The sequence below is a fragment of the Chroicocephalus ridibundus genome, chromosome 6, assembly GCF_963924245.1.
Source record: "Chroicocephalus ridibundus chromosome 6, bChrRid1.1, whole genome shotgun sequence".
In the NCBI taxonomy this organism is placed as follows: Eukaryota; Metazoa; Chordata; class Aves; order Charadriiformes; family Laridae; genus Chroicocephalus; species Chroicocephalus ridibundus.
In genome coordinates, this window is record NC_086289.1 from 22,709,802 (window position 1) to 22,732,024 (window position 22,223).

General features: G+C 50.1%; 1 protein-coding gene and 1 long non-coding RNA gene across 8 annotated transcripts in view; both read left to right on the forward strand.

Moving 5' to 3' along the window:
• The first annotated feature begins 3,548 nt into the window (after positions 1-3,548).
• TLL2 (tolloid like 2) overlaps positions 3,549-22,223 on the forward strand; it is a 126,472-nt gene continuing 107,797 nt past the window's right edge. For all 7 annotated transcript variants that reach the window (XR_010071649.1, XM_063339078.1, XM_063339080.1 and 4 more), the window contains exon 1: positions 3,549-3,760. Coding sequence is in view for 6 of the 7 variants with exons in the window: in XM_063339078.1 (XP_063195148.1) it covers positions 3,607-3,760 (154 nt within the window). In the remaining variant the exon portion in view is untranslated. The remainder of the gene's footprint in view (positions 3,761-22,223) is intronic.
• On the forward strand, positions 14,830-17,210 carry LOC134516946 (uncharacterized). The gene is made up of 3 exons (XR_010071504.1): positions 14,830-14,861; positions 15,617-15,750; positions 16,830-17,210. It is a non-coding gene; the product is annotated as an uncharacterized LOC134516946 (long non-coding RNA).

The window sequence follows — 22,223 nt, forward strand, 5'->3', positions numbered from 1 at the left end:
CAATTTATTTTGCTCCCTTCTTCCTCCTTCAAATCTGTGGGATTTTCTCTTGTATGCCCGTCCATGTCTGTAATGGAGCTTATATATGCAGAAGAGGCTGACTCCCCAACATAGGCCGCAATCCTGGAAGAGGTGAGCAAACAGTTTCCATGTGGTCAAAAGACTTTGTTCTTACTGGATGGCAGCCCAAATCTCCACACTGCTGACGCGGGCAGTGCTTGCTCTGCTGATCCATGATGCTGGTCAGGGAAGCAGTTGACCCACCTTTGCCAGTGTTCAAGCTTTTATTTTTCAGCTTTCCATACCCTCAGAAAGTAACACTGCCGGGACCTTCTCTACACAAAAGAGAGAAGGGAACTCTTATCTCATAGGTGTTGGGAGTTCTTCTGAAGCACAGATGGGGATCCGCCTTTCCTTTTCATTAGGCTCTGGTCTTTGACAAAGTCATAGAAAGTAGCAACCTAATGCAGAAAAAGTAAGAGTTGTTAGCGAGAGTGGATATTTGTCTATGTTCCTCTTAAAAAAAAATACAGTGATGGAAATGCCCTCGGTTCTTCATGGCAATCTGCTCTTGAGCTTCCTTCTTTTACTGCTAGAAAGCTTGCCTGAAACCTTAATCTTTCTTGGTGCAGCTGATGCTTATTTTTCCTTTACATATTTGAAGAGGGCTACTGTTGTTTCCTCTCTACTCTGTGCAGGCTTCAGCTCAGGTCTTCCAGAGGGGTACCTGAAGCCCCTGGTAATCTTAGGCTAAGACGGTGAGAGCAAGAGCAGCAGCAAGATGCTTCTATGCATGTGAAGCCTTGGGTTTACAAAATTACCATTCCTTTCATTGTTTCTGTTCAGGACACTCATCGACGGATGGGTCAGCTGCGTTTCAAATCCTCACAAGTTTGGTGAGAACATGTACTTATTTAGGGCTCCTGTTGAAAGTGCCCATATTCTCCAGACTTGATCTCAACAGCTGGATTTGGTGTGAAAGCCCCAGTTTGCTGACCATCAGTGAGGGGTGAAGGGCAGAGAGTTTGGAATGAGCATCCTCAGGGAACCTGATGAGATCTTCACCAGTGGTAGAAAACTCTAGTGTGTTCGATCAGCAGAGCTTTTGACCATGGTCTTCATGCCAGGGTTTGATGCAGCCTTTTTGGCCTCTGTGAAGGTTTGGAGAGGATATTAATTTCCTGACTTTATCTTTTCTGGGAAGCCAATATTAAATGGGGGAGGGGGGGAGAGGCAGGAACAATTTGCAGTAGCTTGCGTTGCTGCTGAGGAGATGTCTGAATCACATTGTGCCTTTTTATGCTCAGGTATCATTCATTGCTGTAGACGAGAAGAGAAGTGACAAATTTATGGACAGCTGATGACAAGCCATCATCTGTCTGAGCGAAGGCAGGGTTTGGAGCTGGCACTGTAACGGGAAATACTGCTTGAAGATCCTGCTGCGGGGTCTTGGAAGTACGCAGTTGATGAAGCAAAGAGTTATGGCATGGGGAGATTGTAGTGGTATCTGTGTTCACCCCAAGAACCCCCCACCGGGCTTGTACGCTCGTCAGACCTCCTCTGCTCACCGTATAGCGTCTGTAATGTCTTTGCCTAATGCCGCTTCTGTTGAGCGGCACGAGGATGGGTGAGCTGCTATTGCTGCAGCCTCAGACCATAATGCCTTGTCTGAGCGGCGGCTGCCCTGTGCAGTGCTGAATTCAGACTGGAGCACCTGGACCTTGTGAGATGACTCACCAGGGAAGTGGTGGAATCACCATCCCTGGAGGTATTTAAAAGATGGGTAGATATGCTGCTCAGTGATATGGTTTAGTGGTGGTTTTTGTCAGTGTCGGGTTGATGGTTGGACTCGATCTGAAAGGTCCCTTCCAACCTAGGCAATTCTATGATTCTATGACTCTTCAGACTCTTCAGCATGCAGTGGGGTGGCCAGGCTTTGGGCATCTGCCATTTCCCTGCAAGGTCACTGTTTGAGTAGCAGGGACATCCCACCTGTGCAGACAACCTCCACCACAACCCAGCAGCCCTCAAGCACAATGCTTTACAGAATCACAGAATGGTTTGGGTTGGAAGGGACCTTAAAGATCACCTAGTTCCAAGCCTCCTGCCATGGGCAGGGACACCTCCCACTAGACCAGGGCTTTCCAAGGTGCTCTGCTGTTAAAGGTGTCTGAGACACCGCACAGCCGTGGTCCACCACATCAGACACCACAGCATGGATTTTGATGCAGCTGAGCATCTCGCACATGATCCACCCACCTGATTTCCCAAGCCTGGCTGTGTATGGAGTATCCCAAAGCCCATATTCTCAGTAAAACGACCCGGTTGCCCCTGAAAGCTGCTGCAAGGCGCTCAACAAGAGGGGGAGAGGGATAGATGCACATCCTTACCTTTTGTCCCATCTTTCTTAATTTCCCTGTACTTACTTACTTATTTGGCCCTTGAGGCCAAGAAGGCCAATGGCATCCTGGGGTGTATCAAGAGGGAGTGTGGCAAGCAGGTGGAGGGAGGTCATCCTCCCCCTCTGTTCTGCCCTGGTGAGGCTGCGTCTGGAGTACTATGTCCAGTTCTGGGCTCCCCGGTTCAAGAAGGACAGGGAACTGCTGGAGAGGGTACAGCAAAGGGCTACCAAGATGATTAGGGGACTGGAGCATCTCTCTTATGAAAGGCTGAGGGACTTGGGTCTTTTTAGTCTGGAAAAAAGACGACTGAGGGAGGATCTTATCAATGCTTATAAATACTTAGAGGGTGGGTGTCAGGAGGATGGGGCCAGGTTCTTTCCAGTGGTGCCCGGGGACAGGACAAGGGACAACGGGCACAAGCTGGAACATAGCAAGTTCCACCTAAACATGAGGAGGAACTTCTTTACTTTGAGGGTGGCAGAGCACTGGAACAGGCTGCCCAGAGAGGTGGTGGTGTCTCCGTCTCCGGAGACATTCAAAACCCTCCCGGATGCGTTCCTGTGCAACCTGCTCTAAGATGACCCTGCTTTGGCAGGGGGGGTTGGACCAGATGATCTCCAGAGGTCCCTTCCAACCCCCCGCCATTCTGTGCTTCTGTGTGATTCCCTTAAATTCCCAAACGAAATTTCTTAATTTAGTCAGGGAGGGGGCGGAGGGCAGGGTGCTTCCCTATCTTTCTCCACCCGGGGGGTCTCACCCCCCCCCCCCCCACTTACAGGGGGGGCTGCGTCTGCCTCGTATATCGTTTCCTCCCGCCGGCGGCCGAAAAACCCAATAATAATAATTAAAAATTATGGGGAAAAAAAAAAAAAACCAAACAAAAAATAAATTACGGGTATTACAGGCGAGCTTTGGCCGGTCAAGTGGGGCGACGGGGTGTGGGGGGGTCCCCGCCCCCGACGGACCCCCGATGCCCCGCCCGGCCCGGGGCGCGGGTCCCCCGCGCCCCGGGCCGGGCGGGGCATCGGGGGTCCGTCGGGGGCGGGGCAGAGACGCGGGCGTGGACTTGATTGGCTGAACATCCCTTGAGTGACAGCTGCGGTACCCCCCCTCCACACACACACCGCCCGCCCCGCCGCCGCGGGAAGCGGCGGGGCTGCAGTGCCCGCATCCCCGGGCAGCCGTGCCGCCTTCTCCCGTCGCTATGGGCCGCGGGGTCGGCCCGTTCCGCCGTTTGCTGCTGTCGCTTCTACTTCTACCCACTGCCGGGACGGGAGGACGGGGAGATGCCTTAAGGGTGGGGGAACCGGAGGAGGCGGCGGAGGAGATGATGGAGTACCGCGACCCTTGTAAAGCCGGTAGGGGGGAGAGCGGGAGCGGGCGGTAACTCCGGGAGAAGTTTGCAAGGACGGTGGTGGCGGACAGGTGTCCCTCACAAGCGCTTCTCGGTAACCTCCCGGTGTCGCCCGCCACCGGTCCCGGGCTCACCTGGCCGCGGCGGGAGCCCCTTCGGCATCCCGCCGTTCTCCCGCATCCCAGCGGGCACCCGTCCCGCCGGTGAGGAGGTGGTGGTGGGGGTGTGTGTGTTTCTGGTTGCCCCGCTGCCCCCATTACCTGCGGGTCGCAGCCCCGGGTGGTTTTTTTGTTTTTGTTTTTGTTTTTTTTTGTTTTGTTTGGGTTTTTTTTGTTTGTTTTTTAATTGGGTTCTTTAAAAAACTGTTTTGCTTCTTTTCTTAAAAAATTATCTCACGCTCCCCCCATCTTTTCTCCCCCCCTACCTGTTATCCGCCCCCCTCCCACGCCCGATCGCCTCTGCAAAGCCGTAGGGAAATGCCCGGCGGTACTTGGCGTTTTGGTGGGGTCGTTCCACCCCCGCTCCCCCCCCCCCCCCCTTGCCCCTCCCGCCCATCTCAGCTTTTTCTGTGCATTTTTGCAGCCTGTCGGCAGCTGTTCCGACTTGTCCCGGGGTCCCTCCGGCCGGGAGTTGCGGTGCGAGCCCCGCGGAGGCAGGAGGACGACGGAGCCCCGCGGGCTACCGCTCTGCCCAGGGGCTCGCCCAGGGCTCCCCGGCGGGCAGGGACGGCCACCACCACACCCCCGGGCTCCAGCCGAGCTTCCCTGCGAATCCCCAGACTTTACAGCTGCTTGTGGGCAAGTTACCGCATCCCTCCAGCTGCTGCCTCCCTCCCTTTTCCAGAGTTTTTCGTCCCCCTGTTAGACTGCGCTCAGTTCTTCCTCAGCTCGTTGTAACCCTTTCTAACTGCTTCATTTCTCCCAAGAGCTTCTGTCATCCCTATTAGCTTAATTCGAACCCGGGTTTTCTCTCTGGAAAACTGGGTCATACTCTCAGTGTGACTGTTACTCCTTTTGGTTCCGGCTATCGGCAAATGTTGTGGTCTTGAGAATTGCTTCTCTGCTGGGAAATTGGCAATCGATACCTTGTTAGTCTTGTTCCATTTACAGATAACTTTGCGCAAAGTCCTGTTTTCTTAATACTGTAGGAATTGAAAAAAAAAAAAGAGTTTCTTTGTGTGTGGTGGTTTTGGTCTCTCTTTTGAGTTGGGGCTTTCCCCCCGCCCCAAGTGCTCGCCTAGGTGTTCCTCAGTGTCCCTTCGTGATAGCTTCCTGTGTTATCAGCTCTCTCCTGACTGCTTTTAGGGGACTTGTAGCCGTATCTGCTCGCATAGACGAGCAATGTCTATCAGAGCTCCCCCGTCTTGTATAGCAAGTTGTTTAACTGACCTTGCACATGGGCTGTCATGAGTGGTTGATTTTATTCTGAAATTCAACTCGGTCCTCTTCTCTCCACGGAGTATTTTTTTGTACAAAACATTCCCTTGATCAGTTAGTCATCTGTGACTTGATATATGGTTTGGTGGGGGGGGTTAAATTCTTTTTAATCAGTATGGGACCCAGCCCACACAAATATGCTTTACTGTGTTTGTGTCTACTTCTGAATGGCTTCGTATCTCTCTCTTTCCAGTGAAAGTAGTTATTAATGAAAGAGCTATGTTACAGACCTGGAGACAGGCAGGTACAGTGCTTTGGCCTTCCCGTCTGAAAATGTATTATCCTTGCTTTCTCCTCAAAAGTACAGCGTCACCTCTGGTGTGCCTCACTTGCACTTGGGACTGTTGGGTGTTACTGTCAGGTCAAGTACGCGGAGGATGAGGAGTGCTCCTTTAAGGACCACATAGAGAACGTTTACTTTAATTGACTGACTGACATCAAACAGGGAACCTGCAGCAGAAAAGGAAAAAAAAAAACATTTCCCCAACCTGCCACTTACCTGCCTTTACTGTAAGACCCTTTCTTTCTCCTGCAGCCCCCGCATCTTCCAGGCTCTCTGCCTCTCACTTCTGCATGTACACAGAGAAGAGCCTGGACTGCAAACGCAGCTTCCCTGCGTTGTATGTCCTCACCTCTTCTCCTGGTGGGGAGAAAAACATTATGTGTGTTATTCCTGTCAATTCAATTCAGTCAGGATCAATTGCAGAAATGATCTGTATATTCTGACTTCTCAGGGCTTGCCTCTAATACTTTTCTAATGTCTTCTTTCCCATAGAGAGGAAGGAGTGAACAAGACCTCTGGAGGTCACACAGTGCTTTTCTGGAGCCCAGGGCCAGGCTGGTGTTTCTGCCAGTGCTGGCACCTCTGTCTGCGGCGGGGGCTGCCAGGCAGCCTGGCCCGGTGTTGCTTTGGCTTTTCTGTTGTCTGACCTGAGGCTCCAGAACTGCCATTTAAGTCTGCTTTTCTCCCCGAGTCTGCGTGGGTGTGGAGGACAGTACAGTGCCTTCTGCTTTGCTGCAGCCTTTCTCACCAGTGAGCACTGCTACCCCCTCTCCCGTGTTTCAGTCTTCTTTTCTATGGACCATATGACTCTGACTCTTGCAGCCTGACCAGACTGGCCGTGCTTTCTGGCTCTCTGATACAGTTTCACAGAATCACAGAATGATAGGGGTTGGAAGGGACCTCTGGAGATCATCTAGTCCAACCCCTCTGCCAGAGTAGGTTCACCTAGAGCAGGTTGCACAGGAACGCATCCAGGCAGGTTTTGAATGTCTCCAGAGATGTGGGCTGTAGCAACCTAAAGTGCAGAGCACTTGGGCTGTAAGACACTCCTCCCATGCCAGGTACCTATCTCTGTGCACTGAATGCCTCCAGTTTTTCAAGTCGTCCCCAAAACAGAGCAAGCAAGGCTTCTACTACACAGACCTGTGTTAGACCCTGCCTCTCCTCCTCCCCCTGCCTTGCATTTGCAGCCTTCTTCCTCTTCCAGTGTTAACAGAGCTAAGCAGGTGTTCACTGCTGAACATCCCAAAGGGTCAGTCCAGTCAAGGCTAACAAGTGACGAGGTCTGTTTCTGTAAGTGAGATGAAGTGAAGACACCTCTAATGGAGTTGTCCCTCCAAGATGGGCTATGTCAGGACTGTTGTCTAATAAGAAGTCTATCACACTCTCTTCCTGATGTGCTATAGCAGTGACAAGTCTTCTTAACTTCCTTGGGCCTGAGTTTCTCCACTGGTGGGACAGCGTCAGTATTTGTCTAGAAGCATGCCTGGCGAGAGGGCAGCGATTGCAGACCTGCTGTGAAAAGCTCAGGCGCCTGCTATGTTTTGCACGGGGAAGTTTTTGATGGTCTGTGGAAACAGAGCTGGCACCGTGAGACTTGCGGGAATGTTTCCATTGCTGCTGTAGGCACGGGCTCCTGGGCATGTCTTGTGGCTGCAGATTGTATGCAGGCTCTTGGACCATTGCGAAGACAAACTGCTGCTCCGCTTACGTGTTTTCCAAAGCTGTTAAAACTACAGTGCTTTGCTACTTTTTTTTTTTTTTTTTGCTGCAGGCTAATGGCTGTGACCCAGAGGCCGTGATGGATTTAGATCTGGCAGGTTATGAAATGAAACTTGCCAGTTCCTCATCCTTGGAGCTCATGCCCTGAGCTTGAGTGCAGACGGTCGATGGTTGATCTGCTGGTCTGGGAGCGAAAAGCCTGGCACATGCTCCTCTCTGTTGCATTAGCGAAGGGTGTAATCATCTCCAGCAGCAAGGCAGGATGGACAGCACAGGGCAGTAACCTCCTAAATCACTGCAACTGCTGAGCTACTGGTATAAACACGTGTCCAGTTACCAGGGCTCAGCTGATGGGCCGTAACCCCACTGCTGCTCAACCTCATAACTCCAGCCATCCAGGATTTCCTTTTCTTAATCTGTGGCTGCTTTCCTGCAGCCACAGCCTTTTTGATAGGGTAGGAAGAGAGGGCAGGATGCCTGAATGGGTGATAAAGGGGCAGTTGCGGCAGGGCTGTGCCGTGGGTTTGAGCTGCGGGGGGAGGTGGCAGTGCTGACTCTGCTGGGTGGGTTTTGCTGAGTGTTGTGGCAGGTCACTGGAGCACGTCAAAGGGAACGGTGCAAAGGTTCCTGCCCAGATCTGCTCCCTTATAGATGGAAAAATGTCATAAGCCTGACACGTGCTTTGGACGGATCTGCTGCTCAGAGGGTCCAGCTAAAGACACCCAGGCCAGGGTTCAGGTCTGAGTGAGGCTGCCCGACAGACAGGCAGCAGCAGAAACTATGGATGCCTGGTAAGCAAAACAAGCGCATCCTTCTGGGGCTCCTCAGGCAAACTGGAACCAAAGGAATTAAATAGGCTGCAATTCGTTCTGGTAGTTATATTGGTGCAAGCTTATATGAACTTTAATTGGAGGTGAAGAGCATAATCTCTGAGGTTCAAAGTGACCTCTGGAGATGGTATAGTCCAACTTAAGTCAGCGAGGGGAGGTGGGAGACATAAATAGGAAGGAGAGCTGGGCATGGAGTAATTTGTCCCCTGGATATTTACAGGCTTGATGACCCATTCCATCCAGCGGCAAGCCTGTGATGAGGCTCTTTTTCACTTGCCAAATGAGCAGGTGAGGAGAAAAAGCTGCAGTTTGGTCTCAGCATCTTGGTTCCTAAATGCTTTGGCTCCTAGTATAGTGCCTCCTGCCCTTTGTGAGCTGGTGGTGCAGTGTTGCTTCCCAACGCCTGGCATTTCCATCGGTAGGTCATTTTCCAGGATGGGGACCATTGAGGGTCCCCTGTTTCTTGACACGGTTCTGTCTGCTCCAGCTAGGCAGTTTGTTCTCGTGTGACATGTCCTGTCTATAGGTTGACCAAGTCCGACCACGGACCATACGGCAAGTCTTGACCCTCAGGCCAATCGGGCCATGGTGTTTCTCTGTGCAGGTGTTTGTGTCGGGAGACGGGCAGACCTGCCTGCCCAGCCACGTCCTCCTGAGGCAGGAGCCACAAGGGTCTGGGGCTCCTGCTGCCTGCGCCTGTCTCAAGTGCCCTTCAGGAGGGTTTGCGTTGCTGAGGAGGAATTGCATATAGGTACAAATGAGCCTTGCAAGCAAGTTCGGCTTCTTTCCATGAGATTTGGAGCCAGAGAAATGGCCTTTGCCCTGGGCCATTGCTTGTGGAGCTCCCAAGCAGGCGGCCCTGGTGTGGGGAGGCTGAGGAAGGGGATCGGGGCTCTGGCAAGCAGATGGCACCGGCAAAGTGAGTTGGTCACTGGGGATTTTGCGAAGTGCTGGGAATGTGAGCTCGGAAGGGGCAGAAGTGAGGCAAGAGGTGTGAGGAGGCACCGCTGGGGAACTGAGCAGTATTCCCATCTCCCTTGTTTCTTTCTCACTAGAAAAGTTGTTAGAGGAGCAGTTTGGCAACGATAGAGCAGCTTTTCCTGCCAAACCACTGCCCCTTTGTGGGTGGATGCTGTTCGCCTGGTCGCAGGGTACCACTGTGCATCCCTGTTCCTGCTCCACCTGGTGATTTGATACACCAGCTTCTAAATACCCCACGCCAGAGCTCTCACACCACGACTGAGTGCTGTCCCGAGAGAAGCTCTCACAGAGAGACATAAACTGTGCTTTGCTGTTGTTCTGTTCCTCTGAGCTCTCCCTCTGTAAAGGCACAGCGCCTTTTGTTCTGGAGGCAGCAAATTTCCTTTGGGTTGCGGTGCAAACATCTGAAGTTGTGCGCAGATATTTCTGTGGGCAGCTGAGGAATTTACTGTTAGGAACCGAAAGCCTTGCAGGGGTAATCCAATGAGAAAGGGGAGAGAGGATTTGTAAAGTCTGGGTCACTCAAATATTGCTCGGGTTTTGAGCGGGATGCAGATGCTGTTTCCTCTGTTGGAAGCATGGATCCGTCACGTTAGCAGGGGAACTTGAAAGCTTGTTGCAGGCCATGCTGTGGATTCAGCCCACTCAATTCTTGATGAGTGCCTTCCTGCAGTCTCGCAAGTTGTCCAGTTTGGTTTGGCAATGGTGGGAGCACTGGCAGAGCACGTGCCAACCCTCCCTTTGCTTGGGAATCCCAGATTCCTGTGGAGGAATCTCATTTGCATCTTATGGATTTTCCATAAGGCTTTGAAGCCTCTGAGCTGGTGTGGAAGGTGTAGGTGAGCGGCAGTGCAGCTGCGGTGAAGGTACCAGTGCCTCTGGTACCTTCATGGGGCTCTGAGTTGTAGGAGATGGTGGTGGGTGCCAACAGCTCCCCCAAGGGCGGTCAGTATGGTGGTGGCGGTACTGGGAGCTGAATCCTGGTCTCCTGACACCTGAAGCCATGTGGGCTTCCAGAAGAGAAAGTTTCCTTTCTTTGCCACCAGTACTTACACGTGTGCCTTGAGGGAAGAGTCTGGGATACAACCCAGTCCGTGGATTCCTCAATGCTGATGCAAACAGTTACAGAGGAATGAGAAAGCTCTCACCAGCAACCATTCCCCTTACGTTTTCCCCCACCCCCAGTAGGTTGTGGAAAGGGTTAAATGCTCAAGGAGGAAGTTGACTGAGTCTTTTTGGGTGGTCTGAGAAAGAATGAGAGAACAGACTGTTCAGCCTTTAATTTACCTGCTTTGGGAGGTGACAGCAGGAAAACAGGTGGGTGAGGACCAGAGACACCCTGTCTTTATAAGCATTCAGCAATGCAGCCGTTCGCCGTTGGGGAGGCCGTGTTTTGCAGTGAGGGAGAGCTGCAGCAGAAGCTTTCTCCTCAAAGGGAAGGTTTAAGGTGGATTTTGTTATAATCCTAGACTATAATCCAAGAACAAGTTAATGGCTGCGTCTTAAAGAAAAAATAACCACCGACCATTTTCTTGCAGCTTGAGGTTCCCAGGTACAGGAGCTCTTTGCCTGGGGAGTTTGAGAGCAAAACCTTATGATACCTGGGCAAAGGAGCACTTGAGATCCGTGCCTGAAGTCCTTCCAGTGTTTAGCTGTCTGTTTGGGATCTGACAAAAACGTGCTTGATCTTTCACGTTTTGTGTGGCGTGTTGGATCTGCTTGTCCTGCATAAGATGTAACACTTGGTGCTATAGCTACACCTTGGGGTTTAGCAATGAACAGGACAAGGGATGGGCAAGTTTAGGACAGAGGGCTTATATTTCCCTAAAGAAGCCTGGCAGGGCGAGGAAGAGGTGTTTGGAGTTGTCATGGATACTTCTCTGCAGTAGCAGGGGAGCTTTTATTGAAGTTTGTGGTCTGGGTGCAGTTCACAGGTGTGTGCCCTTGACCGCAGCCTGCACAGGTTTGACCAATGAAGACTGCTCGTTCCTCAGGTGTTCTGTGGCATAAGATTAGTAAATCACAGAGCCCCAGCCCAAGGCATTTGGAAACTGTGCTGCTGTTCTTACAGGCTTTAAAAGTCCACAGAGACAGGGATCTTGGTTTGAGGCACTTTCCACTTGTGTAATTATACTCTGCCTTCGCAGTTGTGTTTGGAGTCTTTCTTCTCCCTATGTAGTATGTCTACGCCTCGCTGAAGAGCTAAGCTAGTCCAAGAACGAGCTGCACGGTACTGGTAAGCCACCTCTTTCTGACTGCTGTCCCTGTGCCGGCGGGTGTCTCCCAGGGGAGCGGCTGCTGCCCCGGTCTGAGTGGGGAAGAGCCGGGTAACCACAGGTACCTGCTGCAGCCTGGCCAGGCTCGCGCGTTTGTACTTGGGAAATCGCAGGTGCCGCGTGCCTGATACGCCGGATTTTCTAGCCTCTTTTCTCTAATATGTCCATTTCCTTTTTTTTTTTTTTTTTTTTGTCGTGTTGCCTTTGCTGCAGAGACCCTTGTGGTCTCTGCCTGCTTCCCTCTGTGTTTCCTACAGACCTATTTCAGATGTTCCCCCGTCTCCCTTTTCCTGAAGCTCTCTCCAGTCCCTGCCTGAGGATTGCTCAAATCCTTCTTTGCTTTCTGTGATGGTTTCTCCCCCGGCCCGTGGGGTGCCCCATCTCCTCTCCCAGCCCAGCAGTAACTCAGGCTGTTCTCCCAGTGATCAGGAGGTTCTTCCATCCTCACCCACCTGACAGCAGCCCTGTGTGACGGTGTGCATTTACCTGCTGCGTTGGGCACGATGAGCCCGTTCTGTGCAACGGGCTGTTTGCTGTAATAGGGGGGCTGCTGTCCCAGTGTCCCCTTTCCTTCCAGAAACCAGAGGGAAACGGTGGGGCCGGCTTCTGTAAATCAGAGTCCAGAGCTGTCTGTGCCAAGGAGATGGTGCTGGGACTGGGGAGAACACTGACCTGACAGGAAGGTCTGTATGCTCTTTTTGGAGACGGGCAACCTTGGAAGGAAGGAGACACCTCTGATATTGAACAACCTGGTTGTCTTGGATTACTAGCATTGCAGGTACGAACCTGCACCCAAACTGCTTTCAATTAGTGCCGAAATGTGCTTTCACTGCTCAGAAGGGATGGATGACTGAGCAGAAACTGGCTGCTGTTTTGATTCAGTGACTAGGTCTTCTGTTTAGGTTTTTTTTCCCCCCTCCTTTGTTGTAGCTGAGCCTCCCAGAAATGCTGAGCTCCAAGGGCGCCTGTACTTTGATGTTCAGATCCACTCTAGCACTTCCTGAACAGGAAGGTTCCCCGTCAATAGGAACTGCTTAAGTGTGCAAGGAAGCCCTTGATTAAAGAACTCTCAATGATTGATTGCTTTCTTGGCCAGTTTGTGTCAGCCCAGCTTGGAATGGAGAGAAATGTTTAACTGCGTGTTGAAGGAAGCCCACGCGAAACCCCAGCCACTGGTAAATCACCCTCTGGTTTGGCTGATACAAATTGTCAGAGACCTGCAGCTGCTGCCGGTCCATGAATCAGCTCAGCTTCAGACCCAAGCGGAAATTCACATCCTCTCAAGTCATTTTGTATTCGTGCAAATGTCAGCACCCAAGCAAAAAGCATCTGTTTAACCTCCCCATCTGCAAACCCCAAAGCTGTTTGCAGAGCAGAGCGTACCACCGTGTTATTTTTACAAGTTCAGGTCTGCTGAACAATTTTTCTCCTCCTGTAGGGTTGGTGTTGGAGTACAGTTGAGTCCCTTTGTCTCCTTATTAGAAGCTGGTTGATGCGGTCCTGGAGGGTGCTGAGAATTACCTTTCTCCAGGCCTCGTGTCATGGCTGTGGGTGTTGCCAGTCTCCCCCTTGTCGTCAGCGCGACTTTGAACTTAGATAGCATTGCCTCATCAGCAATGTTTTCATTTGCTCAGAGCTTTGACAAAATTAGCTATTTTGGTTGGTGTTTTGCGTGCTGAATTTCAGGTGAGACTTGCTGGGGGTCGTTTGTTCATTTCGGAGTTTGGAGGAGAGAAATTGATGTACAAACCGTGCCCTGTCTCCTGCTAGCAGTGGCCGTACCTGACAGAAGGGCCTGTCCCTGCTCCAGGGGCAGGTGTCTGTTGTGGATGTAGAGGACTGTCCGCACTGATGTGTGTGTTGGCGGGATGCTGTGGGATGAAGGTATTGGTTCAGTAAGGCATGGATTTTGCTTTAAAATTCCCCAGATATAAAAACTCTTTGATGTACTGGACTTCCAAAGTCAAAACTCCATCTTGCAGAAATGCCAGTGTTAGGTCTACTTGAGAACTTGTGACGTAGCTCCTTGAAGGCAGCGTGTGAAGGTAGGCTTGAACGATGTGAACTGGAACTCTGCCTCTCTCGACCAGCTGTCCTGTGCAACGTGTCTACCCTGAGACCACATCAAATAGGGGTAACAAAGGGGACTTTGGCTGCATTGTCCATGTCTCTGTTGCAGAAGTTGGGTGGCAAAGGAGGCAACTGCTGCAGGAGAAGCTTGGACAGCTGAATGGCCAAGGTGTTTGAGCTGTACTGGAGTCAAGAGTCCCCGAACTGAGAAATGGCAGTTGGTAAATGATCCTGGCAGGCGGTGGGAGGACCTAATATATTGATCTATGAGTTAAGTGGTCTTGAAAAGGATGGAAGTCATGCACCTGCATTTCCCTCAGCAAGTATCTTTGGCCTAAGTAGAGCTGTTCCTTGAGTGGCCTATTGCCAGCTCGAGCTACATGTGGACAGGAGAGTGATAAAAGATCAAGGGTCTGCCCTTCTTTTATGCAGCCTGTCAGTAGGGCTCCAGTCAGAAGAAACCACCCTTCAAAGTTATATGCACCTGGCTTCAGATGTGTTTGATAGTCCGGAGGTCTAATTCAGGCTTCTGTGGCCACCAGATCTTGTATCCTGCCGTTGTCCAGTTGCTTCTCTGTTGGTTTGTCTGCTGCCTGTGAGTTCCCGACAAGAGTAAGGCACAGCTCTTATCCTAAAAGTGAGTTTTGAGAAGTTTTGTCTGCTGGGCCAAAAACTTTGTGAGTTATTTGCACAGTGTGACTTCTGATGCTGTCTGGTTTTTGTGTTTCTATTGCAGTTACTCAGAGACCTATAGACCATTTCGTGTTGTCCCTGCTGGCACGGCTGACCTGCGAAGGCAGAGGTGCTCCAGTTCTTGGGGCTGACCCTTCGCAGGGGCCGGGGTGGCCCGTCGGGCTGTTTTTGCAGGGGAGAGAAGGCTGTTGTTTGCTGTGCTGTTGATGTTGGGAGTGTATTTTGCTCTGAGCTGCAGCTGGCCCATGTATCAGGCTGCTGATGTGTTGTGCAGTTGACCGCTGCCAGGATTTAATCTCTAACCTTTGATTGTTCTTGAAAGCATGTTCTAGGAATTGCATTCCCACCCACACTGCTCCTCTGACCCCTTCCATTTCCTGGGTGTCTAAGTACAGCACAGAAAAGATTCATTAACCTGGCAAGTAACCTCTTTTTATGGGGGAAGTGATTTTCCGTCACGCTCTGTTAGATCCTATTGATTTCTGTTTTTCCCCTCTTTGGCCTCTTCTGCCATATATTCTCTTCTTTGTTCATGCTTCAGTAAGAAGGTGATATGTGATATGCTGGGGTGGGTTTTTTTTGCTGTTTCCTGGGCAGAGAGCTGGGATCTCCTAAGGCCATTGCTCGAGTGCCCAGGTCTCTGCCTTTTCTTGGAAAGCTTTGTTGTTAAGGTAAACTGCTGGTTAGTCATGGGATGCTGGCATGAGAAGTAAAACTCCTGGCTGCCTTCTTTTTTTGTCTGGACGTTGAGAAGAGCATTTTCTGTTCTTTTGCCCACTTCACCCATTGTCCAATCCCTCATCTCCTGGCAGAGGTGAGTTTGTGGTGGGGTTTCCAAGCACGCATGAAATGGAGACCCTCAAACCATCAGGTGTGCCAGCTCCTTCTGTCCTCCTGGGTGGTGTTGGGGGCTGGGTCCTGATGCATTTGTCGTTCCTGTATATTTCATAGCGATGCCTCTGCTTGGTGTGAAATGGAAGGAGCGGCCAGGTTTGGGCTGTCCCACTGGCCCGTCGTTACAGGTGTGGACTGGCAAGTGTGAGGGGAGGAGGCATGTCCTTGGAGCTGGGAGGGAGGGCGTGGGGGTGTCCCCTGTTCCAGGAGGAACAGGACGTTGTGTGCAAAAGTCCACACAGGGAATGTGGAAAATGTTTTCTTCCCAACAAGTTCCCCTCCTCCTGTGCACATCTGTATATTCTTCCATCTGGACAGTCATCTTTATCTTTGCAATAGCTGCATGAGCGTAAAATATTGCAAAAGTAAAAGCTAAATACACGCGCTCTGGGCAGGTTACCTCAGTTTTGAGAAGTCTGTTGCTGTTTACTAATGTATTTGATTTTTAGAGAGAGCCTTTCTGTGATTCAAGGCAGACTGATAGGTGGTATTTCACTAGTTGGAGAAATAGTTTCCCTTCCAAAAGTACACTTTCATCTTTTGTGTTAATTTCTCAGCTCTTGCTAAATTCCTCCTCTTGATGTATGAATATTTTGTGGTAGTCCTGTGTATAGAAGTATTGCAATCGAAGTGTCAAAGACTTAAAATCGAAGGGAGCATTCTTGTTTCTTTTAGATTTTCGTGCTGTTAGAAGAAGCTGTATTCTGAAGAAATGGTTGGCCTGTGCACTGCCTGTCCTGTGGCTGCTCAGGTTCTGCTGGTCAGAACGAGCTCTGCCCAAGGGGAGGAGTAAAGCTCGCTACAGCAAGGTTTGTCATCCAGGTTGTCCTAAAGGAAGGTGCATGAAGAATGGCTCCTATTTACAAGTGGTAGGCTGCAAAGGCTGAAATAGGCAATTAAACCCTGAGGGGTCAGTGAAGGGACCGTGAGCTGTGTTTGCAGACCAAGCAAACTGATCCGTGGGGATGTGGAGCGGAGCGCTGTGCTCCCAGCTCTCTGCAAAACAGGGCCTGGCTGTTTGGTGCTGGGCTGTTTGAAGGCTCGCTTTCACGGTTCAGCACATTACATGGGAGAAGGGGGAAAAGCTAATGGGAAATTTTTGTAGAGAAAGAGGGTGTTACTTTGGTGAGTGGAATACACCATGAAGCTCCTGAAGACCTTATGGGATCATAGTCTTCGCTTTTAGTTGTGAGTCAATGTGGGGAAACAAACAAGCTCAAGAGTCTTAAAATGCATTAGATTCAGCATTTACAGTTGGTTTCTTCATATTACTTTGAACTTTCAGTTTCTTTGTTGTTTGGTTGGTGTTTATTTTAAAGTTTCCTCATGTCCTTCATTAACCCCAAAGACTGCGAATATACCTTGAAAGGGGGAACAATAATCTGTACTTGTTAATACAGTTTGGAGTAGAGACTTTGGAAGGTCTCGTAGCAACGTTGCCAGCTTTCTCAGTTTCGCTATCAGCAGAAGGCGGCGCTGTCAAAGGACCAACTGGTGTGGGGCTGGCTAGGGGAGGTTTGGGGCACTTTATGGCACGCTTTGGAAGGATGTTTGCTATTCAGTGTGAACGCTGGGCTGGAGCTTGGTGACCTCTCCCTGCAGGACTGCTTTCAGAATGGCAAAATGCTCTTTCAGTCAATCCGAAGGCTCAAGGGATTATGTTTAGGGAGGTTACAGGTCTTCCATCCCATGTGTAAGGAGTGGACCTCTCTCCTGCTCTGTGATGCTGCTGTGCCACGCATGCAGCTGCTGCTTCCTTGAGGTCTGGCCTGAGCATGCCATCATCCTCTGGAGAAAGAAACTCTGGAATGAGCCGTGTCCTGGAGGGGCTGGAGGTGAGGGATGGGGTTGTGTTGCAGGTGGTACCTCTTCTCTCATTCTTCTGCAGGTGGTGCGGCAGGGATGGTGATGGATACAGAAGTCCTGTGCATCCCGGGGCTCTTGTTATTCATTGTCAGAAGCCTGCCAGCAACCTCTGTTACACTGTCACAAGCCAAGGTCCTGGCGTTGTCTCCATCCCCCTGCCTTGCCCCGAATTTTGCTAACATGCATGAATGCAGAGTCCTGAAATTCAGGTTCATGGTTCCAAAGTTCATGGTCTTGAGAATAAACAAAAAACTATTGTGGTGGCTGAGAGCTGGGTACCCCATTAACCCAGAATCATGAATATTTATCATGCTGGATTACAAAAGAACATAGAGACTATATTGTATTTCCTATAACTTTATTTCCATGGCATCTTTTCTTGGCGGGTCACTTTAATGTAAGCTTTGCTTATTTAGTTGCACACTTTAAGCCGATTAACTTTTACTAATAAAATGTGTGTTGACTCCCTTTGTCCCGGCTCCTGTTTGTTTGTACCTACACTCCTGTGACAAAGAGTCACAGAGAACTGCTTTAAGCTCCGGCTAAATCCCCCTGCTGGAAGCTTTGAACGAGCTGAATGTGTCTGGGGGTGATTTCAGCCTTGCATTTTCTCTCTCCCCCTCTTGCTGCCTGGAAGTTGGACCCTGCAAAGCAAACTCTTCTGAACACCACACCACCCCCCCCCAATTTCTGAAACTGTTTGCGGTGCTTTGGGGTTTGGCAGGAACGATCCAACCTGTTATTGTGGCTCTCTGAGCTGGGTCAGAGTAAAACTGCTAGTGGCTGGAGTTGGAGAAGCTTTCTAGCCATCAAGACTGAAAGACTGATCTGTGGCTTTGTGTGTTCAGTAGTTTACCACCTGGTATAATAACCACATTGTTCCTTCTCTGCTCGCATACCTTGTCCTGCCGTTCAATGCCCAGCATACTGCGTGTTTTGTTGTGACTTCTCTCTAGGAGCATCCCAGAGAGATGATTACATACTGACATTTTATTGAAGATGCTTTATAAAAAATTCTCCTTCTCCACCAAAGGCGGTTCAGACCAGAATTTTAAAGTTAGTTGGGAGCCTAAAGGTATGGATAAGTACTTGGAAAATACTTTCTAAAGGCCTTTTATAAATCTGTTCCTTTGTATTTGGAACTTTGCTAAAGCTAAAATGACCCCTTAGGAATGTACTGTTAATACTTAAGAATGGCTGATCTGCCTCAAAACAAACTCAGTGGCTTGTTTCCCTCAGGCCAGCAGCAAATGCCGAGGGAGGTGTAGATAAGCAGGGTAAAACAGAGCGAGTCCAAAAAGTGTCCCCATCTGTAGCAGACTCCTCAATCCCTGAGCCAGAGGTGTTTCATTGTCCTTAATGATCCTGGATAGCTTTGTCTTCCATCTGCTTTCTTTTTGAACCTGCATAAGCTTTTAGTGTCCGTAGCCTCCTGCGATGAGATGTGCCAGAGCTTAACTGCAGCATCCCTTTACTCTTTCATTATCCACTTGTGAGTCGGTGCATCAGGTGTTGCAGAGGTTTAGTTAGTGTTGTCTTCCAGTTTCCGTTCTTCTCTCCTTTTAGACCAAAGCTTCTCATGTGTTGTCTCTGTCTTGGGGAGATTGAGAGAAACACAGCTGGTTTTAATAGCAGAAAATTCTCATCCTTAGCTATTGTAAGAAAACCTTTTCTTTAAGAACTCCAAGATCACACTGGCTGGGGAAAAGGAGGGGAAATGGTGAGGGCAGTAGCAGACGTGTTTTGTGCCTCATGGGAATTGCTTAGTGCTTCTCTGCAGCACGTTTTGCAGGTGGGCCATTGCATTGGACCACTCAGGTTTGAGGGATAATTTCGAATGTGCCCATTAATTTACTCGCAGTGGAGAGGGGATGGCCAGAGGAGGTACATGCCGTTGCTCCCCCATTGCCTGTCCTCGCCAGGGAAGTGTCTAAAAAATTGTGTTGGGAGCTGATGGAAGGAAGGACGGTATAGGAAGGGGATGTACTCACTACTGTGGTATCTGGGAATCTAGTACTGGAAGTTTGAAACCCCTGTTACTCTGTTGGAGTTTTTGGTGAGGTGTTGTGGCTGAAAGCATGGTTTCAGAAAGCACCTTGTGTTTGTGACGGCCCTGATTTCGGGGAAGGACATTGTGCCTTTACTGCTGGACCCCTGAGAAAGATGATAAACAAGTTGTTCTTTACCCAGTCTCAGCTAAGCATTTGGCTGCTGTGATGTGGTTGTACGGTGGACATAGACAGGTAACTCCGAGTTGTGGCATCTACAGATGGCTGCTGTTGGTATTCATCATATGGACAGTCAGTAGGTGAACCAGAGAGGTTAAGAAGAATAAAAGATAATCTTCATAGAATCAGTAGTAGATCTGTAGTAGTGCTCCGCCAGCTGTGTTGGATGAAGCGGAGGTGTCGAGATCTGTGAGAATAAATGCGCGTCCTCTATCAGTATCAACAGAAGGAAACACGAAGGCAGTGCTGTGGGTGGGTTGGTTCTCTGGTTTGCCCTGAACCCAGAGCGTGCCAGTCTAGAGTGAAGCTTTGATTATATGAGCTTATAACTGCCTTTCAGCTAGTTTGGGATCCTGCTTAGGAGCTAGGGGTGACTAGAGAAGAGCAGCTTTAAAGAGCAATTGATAGGAACACTTCCTAGCTTGTGAAAGTTCATAACCTGTCCTCATTCTGATGGCACCTGGAAAGCATGCAGTGACAGTGCACCTCCTCAGGTAGTTTATACGCAGTATTGTCTACTGATGGCAAAAGCGAGTGTATTTAGTGCAGTGCATTGGTTTTTCTCTTGGAATATTTTTGGTTTTCTTTATCGCATCTAGATCTCTGAAGTTCCTTGGGTTGCCCTCCCCAGACTTCCAATGGCTGTTTGCCCTGCATCTAGGACTGGTGGAGCAGATGAGGTTTCACATGAGTCATGACTGATTTTCAACATCTAGTGTGTGGATGCAAAAGGGCCTACTAGCAATAAGCCCAGAGAAATACATTGATGTGTTCCCCCTTTCCCTTGTTCTCTGACCCATTGTGTCACCTTCTGTCATTGCTCTTGTGACCTTTCATGTGCAGTCAGACCTGGCGAGGGGACAAAACCAGCCTTAGCATGTGAAGCCATCACCAGCCACAGAAATACTGGTTCCCCATGTGACGATACCCAGTTCCTGCGGGGCAGCTGGGCCATGTCCTGCAGCAGGGACACCTTTGACGTGAAAGGACACCGTGAACTTTGGTCATCCCGCCTAACCAGCATTAAATGCAGAGTATAAATCTCTGTGCTGGATGCAAGCTTTTTCTTTGTGGTGCTGGCAGTATCTTTTTTGTTGCAGCAGTTCCAGCTAGAGACAAAAACTTAAGGGTCTTGGTGCTCTCGGTTTCCTCCTGGCTGAGTGAAATAAAAATTGGGTTGAACATGTTCACATCACCCCTCTGTCCGCGTTGTAGTTCAACAGTCTCCATCGTATCGACATATTTCAGGAGTGGTGTATTTACTGCAAATGCTGTGGAGTATTTGAAAGTGTCTGATGGAGACTGATGTTGGGCAGTAATGTCCAGGTAAAGGAATAAAACATGGGCACAAGGCTACTTGTATAGTTGAGTGCGGAGAAGCAATTGTCAGGTGTTGGTTGCTTTGTTTGAGGAATGGTATGTGAGGAACCGAGTTATGTTTTCTGCACTACCTTAAATATTACAATTCTAAACTTCCACAGACTTCTAGACCCTGGTAATACCTCTTTTTCCCAGTGGATTTGCCTCCTCTCAGCTGCTTAGTGTCTGATGGTGAGGGAGCTCCGTCCTCTCTCGCGGGTGCGTGAAGAGTGGGTAAAGCTTTGCTCCCCACGGTGCTGCAGGTCTGTGCAGAATCTGGAGGGGAATCAGGAGGGTGCAGCTTGAAGACCTCTGTGCTAGGCAATGCTGCTTTATGGTGGTTTTAATTTTGCAAGGTCAATATTAAAGTACAGGTGTGTACCATGGAGGGAAGCACTGGCATTTGGTGGGTTAAAAGTTGTGGTGTTGATGTGGCTGTGGAGGGATAACTGACAGGAGGGGAGCAGATCTGCTGCTGCTGGGTTGTTACAATAGCTGGAAACTCTTTTTGACGGCGGCAGCCCTTCTGGAAAGTGCTTGCGTTGTGCTTTCCGCTGATCCAGAACTGGCACGGGAATCCCGCTGCCTGAGAGAGTGAGCTGGGGTCAGATCTCCCTGCTCATCCTTCCTACTAACGGTGGGAAGGAAAGGGGTTTGCTATAGCTCCCGTGGGCTCTCCTGCTGAGCTAATCCCATGATTTTCTGGAGGGGCAAGATGTGATGAAAACCAGCAGCGGCTGGAGCAAATGCCTATGCGCTGGGTCCTCTTTCTGACCCGGCACAAGTGTCCTTCTGCAATAAATGAGCCACTTCCTATTTCCCACTTCACCTTCCTTTTTCCAGCAGTGCCGGTGACCCTGCCGATGCCCAGGGGTGCTCCTGGCAAGGCCTGGCTTACTGCTGTGGGAAACTGGAACCAGTTTCTACTTTGCAGTTCTTCAGGCTGGAGTTTTTCCTGACGTTGGTCTGCCTGGGGCTGGGAAGTGTTTTCAGAGCCTGAGCCAAAAAAAGGGCTTCACTGCCACAGAGCAAGGCCAACGCAGGGAGACTTTACTGGCACTGTTAATTCCTGGCAACTGCCTGAAAGCAGCTCTCTCCCCTCTCCCCTTTGCTCCCTGCTTTTGTCAAACTGCAACCTCCCACTTCAAAGCCAGGCACGCTCCTGACACCAGGCTGTTTGCTATCCAGAGGGCACAAACAGCTTGTCAGGGAAAGAAGTTGTCTTCATTCCCCGTGTAAAGTCATTTCATTAAGGCTGGGAAACGTCAAAATCGAAGTTGCTTTTGCACCAGCTCTGCTTATGCATTGTGATATTCGCTAATTATATGACTTCATTATGCCACTCCTGGAATAGGTCCAGCTGTGGGGCGGAGGGGACTGGTGATGACAGGGATCCTTTCTCTTCTCGTGCAGAGCCAGGAGGCGTGCACTGCGCGAGGATGAAAAAACCTGTCTTTTAGACAGCTGAGTGGCACCATGGCAGAGCGCGTGCTGATGCTCTGCATCACTGTTCCTCCATGGTCCCGAGGAGGAGAGTCTTCCCTCCCATCTTCTTTCTTCTCCCAGTATTGGTGGGCTGTGGAAAGCGAGGAGAATCAGGGACTGGGCTGGTTGAGAGCAAACTGGCTGTAGCTAATCTTCGCTAACAGACCATCCAGTTTCCATGAAGGTTTTATGTATTAGTGATCAAATGTGACTGGAAGGCACCGAGTTAACATTTATGGAGATGTGGAAGGTTGACCATACTTGCCTATGCATGAAGCATAAGCCTTGTTGAATGTCATCTTCTGCTGGATGCTTTAAGCGAGGCTTGCTGCAGGAGGAGACCG